Here is a 6,838-nt window from a genome sequence, read left to right as displayed (position 1 = left end):
CTATACATCTATAGCTCTCTCTCTCTCTCTATATATATATATATATATATATATATATATATATATATATATATATTCTGGGACATCTTCCTTGTGTTTTTGTATCAAATTTCTCCTTCATTTCCAGAGACATTATTCTCTGCTGAGCTGTGGTAGGGCGATAGCGACACGATCATCTAACTCAAGACTGCTGAAGCGTCACATTACCTTTGGTTGAACTTTAAAATACTTTTTTGCCCAGAAAGAAAACAGTGGATTATGTCTCCTATCGTTTACACTGCGATGGCTTAAGGAAGAAATCTTTTCAGTATGGACAGGAGAATACTGACAGAGATGGGCGCGTGTGTGTTACAAAGTGTCTGATTTGTAAAACTACAGCACTAATCCTCCTAAATTCTTGAACTCACAATGCTTATATATATTCTCTGTACACCTAAACTAAACATATTAGTAAATCCTCATTCATCCCAGAGATGTGAACATGTTTCTCACCAGGTAACGGCAGAGAAGCAGCGACAATAGACTTACAAGGGAGCGGATGAGGTATTGAAAACATGAGTGACCCATTAAATAAAGTTCAGTTTAACCAAATTATCCAAACTAACATCAGAAGGTCAAACCAAAAGGGTAAAGCAAAACTCTAAAAATTAAATCCAGATTGTAAGAATTTTTTTTTTTTTCCCCCTCAATGTTTAAGTTTTTGGTTTCTCTTTCTCCCCATAACTTGGTTAGTATCCATTACAGTTACTTTACCAACTTTGAGAGAAAGGTCATCATGAGCACACATTTAAGAATAATAAAATACAACAGACAGTTTACGACATTCATTTTATTTTCCGTATCTTCATATTCTGCGTTACGATCAACTATGAATCGCTATCACTGCTTGTGTTCCTCAGTACAAACATAAAACAAAAGAAGCCTGACATAAACTGCAAAGGACAAACATAAATATGACAGCATACACAATTCTCAGAGGGACGTTGGTTCACAATATTTATATCCCATAGACAGACCCGCGAGCCAAGAACAGTTACCTCCCTGGGTTTGTAAGTTGTTGATGAGTGAAATCTGAAAGCAAGTAGAGCCAATAGAAGGATAGAAAACGAGGGAATGAAGGAGGTGAGAAGGGAAGGAGAGAGAACAGGATTGGGGGAGTGAAGGAGAAGCGAGAGAAGATAATCAAATTGAAAGAAGAAACACACTTGTAAGAGCATTAGACCAGCTGAATAATGGAATAACTTAACTCCTGCGCGCACACACTTGCACTCATACACTTAAAAAGCCTCATATACATACAGGTTTGGAACCCCAAAACAATAATAAATTACAGAATAAAAAACACAGAAAATAGCCATGCTGTATAAATGCAACAGAAAAGTACCTCGTCATGAACAAGTAAAGAAATAGTCGCACAAACTAAACGTTATACTCTCAATACAAAGCACCATCTGGATTAATGCATGGGTCTCTCCTCAGCTAATCCACGAAACTTACACATAGATCTCAGGAACGGATAAAAAGGAAACTAAATTCCAGTATGATCTTAAAAACATCACAGCAATGTCACCACTAGCTTTGGACTGGGCTCGGAGAACGTCAAAGTAAAGAGGTGACGGAAGCTGAGGTTTGCAAAAGGTGACGAGTTGTAAAGTGATTCAGTTTCTCTCCGTGTTGCATTTGTAGTGTTTATCCAAAGTGCAAAAGAGTTTTCTGCTCTCTGAAGCACATGCGTCTTGTTTGTTACTGCTTTTACATACCGTCAAATATTAAAAACAATGAAAACACCAACAGTGCATGTGGATATTTTACATTCCATTTTCATGTTTTTAATGCCGTATGTGAGCCTGTTTGTTCGTTTTTTGTTTTTTTTAAGTACAAGGTTTTGTCTTGATAAAGACGTGAACATTTTACATTTGAGTAATATAAATAGTTTTAGTTCTGGTTAAAGCAAGGCAAACAGCACATAGATAATCTGATAACGAGCACTGCGGTCGAAGAGGGAAGGGTGAATGGAGGAAGTGAGGTCACAGCTCGAGTGGCGTCACATCGGAGAATGGTTCTCTTCACGAGACACCGATGATGACGGGCGTCGACCTGCAGCTACGATAGAGACGTTTGGTCATCCCTGCATCCCGTTTCGATGCCACATCCTTGTCAGAAAAAAAAAAATGGCAGAAAGGAGCCAACGCAAGGAAATGTCACCATAGAGGAATACTAAATTTAAAGTCCCAGCTGAGACTAAAGAAAGGAAGAAAAAATGAAATAAGTAGGCAGGTTGATTGGATCATTAAGCTGGTCAGCGAGGGAGATCCAGTTTTACCCAATCACCAGGAGTTTTGAACCAAACACAAGGTGATGTGTGGGAGGAGTTTAACAAACAGTGCCTGTCAGAAGCCACCGGCTCTGTTACACTAGCACAGCCTGGTCAGGTAGCTTCAGTGTAAGCTTGGCTGTGAGAAATGAGCAAGTGGACACGGGTTCCAGTTAAGGATAGGCGGTGCCTGCTGTTTGCTGCTGAGGCTAGCTATAAGTGAATCTCAGAGGCTATATGGTGTCTGAGGTCAGGGGTTACAGTCCATGAAGGTTATAGGGTGACGGTGAAAGGTGAGAACATTCATTGAGCAACACAGTCGGCTCGAGTGGGCACAATGAAATCAATCCATCTGGGGAAGGAGCACCTCAATGTAGCCTACATAGCATCGTAAAGTGCCTATATAAGGTGTTAAGCTGTTTATTCACAAGGTGAGAAGTGTGTTCTGAATATTTCCGCTGACCGGTCTGAGCAGAGGCTGGTTAGATACTCAGATTACAGGTGGCGAAGGGATTAACGCGTTTAGTCCCTGTGATTCGTCTCGCAGTCCGACAGCTGATCGAGGTGATTGGGATTCTCTTGGACTTCGATGCCGTGCTCGATTTCAGGCTCGGCGTCCTCGTCGTTGCTCTCTGCGCTGTAGTCTATCGCCTCCAGAAAGGACGGCTCATCCTCCTCCATCACGTAGGTGGTGGGGCTGCTGCTGGATAACAAAATAAAAGTGTTTTCAATTTCAAAACCTTTAACATGGTCAGGTAGTAGTATCCAACTCGTTGATGTCTATGGATATTTGAAATGAAAACATGTGTTTGGGTGTTTTGAGAAAATATAGAACAAATGATAAACATGTGCATAGTACTTCTTAAAAACAAATACATATCTTCACATATATTAGTGTAGCATATGACTGTCATGTTACTGTTCCTCACCCTGAGCTGAACTCAGAGGCCCAGAAGACTAAGAGCGCTCTGATTTCACAGAGTAAACACTCATCGGAAATGGGTTTCATGGCCTTTGAAAATGTACTGTCGTGAAGCCCATTTCTTGAAAGCACAAATCAAACCTGGCACAAGACACTCATACAAAATGTAAGATTAACAATATGCCAGTTTATTTGGATGAATATGATCTTTGCTATTTGATGTGCTTAGGTGGAAATAAAATGGACTGACACGAAGCCTGTAATCTTACAGTGTGCCTTTATATTTTGTTCACAAAATAATATCCCATCACATTGAGTTCCTGGGAGTTTGTGGGGTCTTTTAAAGCACAATAGAAAAGCGGCAAATCCCTAATTTCGATAAACTGGAACCTGGGAATTTGTCACTTGTGCTTGTTAAGTGTCTTGATCAATTATTCGATGAATTTTCTGTATATCGAGCAATTGTTTCAGCAGACTGGGGAGACTGTTTTTTTCCTGTGGGTCTTAATGGTTAAATGGTTGCTGGTTCTTTGAGGTTTTAGTGGCTTTTTAATGGTGTTAATGGTCTGAAACGTGATCCCAGGGAGACAGTCGATCCGAGGGGCTCAGACAATGATCTCCCACCAAGCTCACCAGTGTGTGAGTGCAGCAGAGAGGGACTGAGAAGTTGTGCATCAGTATATGTACAGTAAGTGTGTGTATGTGTGTGTGTGTGTGTGTGTGTGTGTGTGTGATGATGATGGACAGAATGTTTTTCAAACAGATAATGAGACTTGTGAGTCGACCATTACAGGCCATTATAGAAGTACCAAACCCCATCTCTTCCTTCTTTGAGTTATTTTCTTCTGTATCAGTCAATTGCAGCCTTTTCCACAGACAGTCCATCTCAATATATAGAACTATATATGTGCTTTAAAATCCCTAATTACCCTCATTCACAGGGATACATCTCCATATCGCCAAACGCTTAAATAAGTACCTCTCTTCCTATCATCCTTACAATCACGCAAAAACACACCCATGCCCGTATCTACCCATTTACTCACTCTGAGACACCCACTTATTTGCAGACGCCTCCCAATGGCCACAATATCATTGTTGTGATGACCTATTAAATGGTAAGTGGTACCATACCAAGCCCCACGCATAAAACCATAAACTCGGGATGAGAGCAACCAATCCCAAAGGACACTCACGCAAACACACAAGCGCACAAAAACACTTTTGCAGTCCCTTAATGATCAGACACATAAATGATGAATGAATATATCAATATTAGAGTAGAGTAGGAGAGAAAGAGAGAGACTGGGAGACACAGACAGAAGGAGAGACGTGAGCATTAAGTGGTTTTGAGTTTAAAGCCATTCTTTCAAATCAACTGCTTTAACAAATCTGTGGAGGAGAGATTGCTGACATGAAAAAAAAAAAGAAATAAGAAATTAAGATAACCTTGGTGGTCAAGGCTTGGGTTTGGCCAAGTTTAATAATTTATTTGCGGTACTGAACTGAAGTACAATTTGATCTGTGTGGACCTCACATTTTCGAACGGGGAATTTTAATAGAGTTGATTGACATACAGTTAAGCTGTGTGGTCATTTGTTAGGATGTACAAGGTCACTGCCTCGTGACCGTTTGAAGCCATTTCCTAAAACATGGATGAAGACTCAAGACACTTTAGTATAACTACCACGTTTGATTTTTTAAATTATGATTTTAGACTTCAATTATAATTGTCCTCATTCATCTTTAACTCATGTTATATCAATTCATTAATTAAGAATTGAATAAAAAACATGTTTAAATATAAATAAAGACAAATTTAAGGAATACAAATAGTTTATAGAACCAAAAAAAAATAAGATAACTTTATTTGAGAACTCTTTACTTTGTGTCTAGTAGAAACAGAGGCCAGGTCAAAGATAATATTCAAGATGAAGTATTCTACAAACAGACGTTATAAACAATGAGAAGATATAATACAAACAATACTTTGACTAGCGAGATCAGTGTTTGTCTTACAGTTAAACACGTCAAATGCTTCTGTACCCTGAATGCACAGGCGCCTTAGTGGAGGGGACATGCTCTGACACTCACGTCTCTTTAATAGATGTTTCTTCCCCACTTGTGCCTATGCCAACTACAAGCGACTGTGCAAGAAGGCACCGTCGGCCACTCATTTGCATGTTCCATGTGCATTTAATCTACGATGTACCAGCGTGTTCACTGTCGCCTCAAAAAACCTTGTGTAGGTGAAAAGGGTTTAATCAAAAGAAAAGAAGTGATGGCTGTTTTATTCTACCTTAGATAAATAATGACATCGCAGACAATTATTCATACCGATTCTCCTCTCACTCCAGAGTTTTCATTATATTCATCACGCATGATCATTGATAGAATTTCAATGATCCTCACAGCAATATGCATGCCTTCATTTGTTTCTTGAGCAGTGCTTCAGAGGAGATCCGGGGTGACAGTCACACCGTTAAGTATCGGTGGCAAAGGGGGAACGTATCTGGCAGGAAAGAAGGGGATTTGTCTGTAACCACTTCTGTAACCACTTTACTGATGTCCAGGTAGAATTTTTTGGCAGCAGAAAATACTTCTCACCTGAGAGAAATAAGGGTTACAAAAAGGGTTCTTCCTGAAAGGCTACGGTTCTACCCAGAACCCTTTGCTTCAGAAGAACACTTTTTTGAAAAACAAATGAATCCCAGTAGAACCTGGATAGAAGAGGGTCCTGTATTGTTCTTTGTATAAACTGTCATATGCAGTTCTGGATAGAACCTTCCACAGACAGCTCTAGGTATAACCCTCTGAACGACTTCCAGGTAGAACCTTTAGAAAAACCTTCTACCAGGAACCAAAAATGGTTTTCCTATGAGGACAAGCTGAAGAACCCTACACGCCTCCAGGTAGCACATGTATTTAAAAGTTTGTATCTTCGGAAGGTTACAATGCAGAGAAAAAACCCTTGATTCTTGTCATGAGTTTTGTTACAGTGCCTTCTCTTTCCTATTAGATCACAGACTACATTACTTGACTGTGTATTGTGTGTGTGTATGTGTGCTTTGAACCTTTTTTCTAAGTAACACTCTAAGTAGCCGCAAAGCATCTAGCATGTGCACCTGTGACTTTGCAGCCTGATGCACTAACCTGACCACTTTAGACTGCGTCCCAATGATATCGCTCTCTAAATCCAGCAGGTGTTGGTGATTGCGGATCCCCGTCAGCCTCTTCAGCCTCAGCAGGGCCACGCAGAACTGAGCTCCCATCTCCTCCAGCTCCCTGGTGCCGATCTGAAGACCCTGGAGAGAACATGTACATGCACATCAAAGACGAATACTAATAGATAGATAGTAAAATGTTAACCAGGAGGAACTGCCACACACAAAGATGCCACAACCCCAAAAACTTCCAACATACAACTAAATTAAAACACAATTCCAGGGTCCAACAAAAATCTACTTTTACATTTTTTTTAGAGCAGCACTGGAGCCTGGGGAAGAAGCTGTTGTCCATCTTCAAACGCCCCAATTCTCAATGCTGGAAAGCAGTTGCTGAGGAAACTTTTCATGTCGAAACGTGAGAATATATTTCATTTG

At 40.1% G+C, this 6,838-nt stretch overlaps 1 protein-coding gene across 5 annotated transcripts in view; it reads right to left on the bottom strand.

Annotated features, from left to right (window-relative positions):
- Positions 1-811: 811 nt before the first annotated feature.
- agtpbp1 (ATP/GTP binding carboxypeptidase 1) overlaps positions 812-6,838 on the bottom strand; it is a 25,524-nt gene continuing 19,497 nt past the window's right edge. For 4 of the 5 annotated variants that reach the window (XM_068605369.1, XM_068605371.1, XM_068605373.1 and 1 more), the window contains 2 exons: positions 6,390-6,541; positions 812-3,017 (listed from right to left, as the gene is read on the bottom strand). In XM_068605369.1, coding sequence (XP_068461470.1) covers positions 2,837-3,017; positions 6,390-6,541 — 333 coding nt within the window. In that variant the 3' untranslated portion in view covers positions 812-2,836. The remainder of the gene's footprint in view (positions 3,018-6,389; positions 6,542-6,838) is intronic. The other variant, XM_068605372.1, reaches the window with a different exon arrangement.

This window comes from Clinocottus analis, unplaced genomic scaffold (assembly GCF_023055335.1).
Source record: "Clinocottus analis isolate CAN_PGR_092001 unplaced genomic scaffold, fCliAna1.0.p SCAF_7, whole genome shotgun sequence".
NCBI classification, from domain to species: domain Eukaryota; kingdom Metazoa; phylum Chordata; class Actinopteri; order Perciformes; family Cottidae; genus Clinocottus; species Clinocottus analis.
The sequence above is the reverse complement of the archived record's forward strand: the minus strand, read 5'-3'. Positions and strand labels throughout refer to the sequence as shown.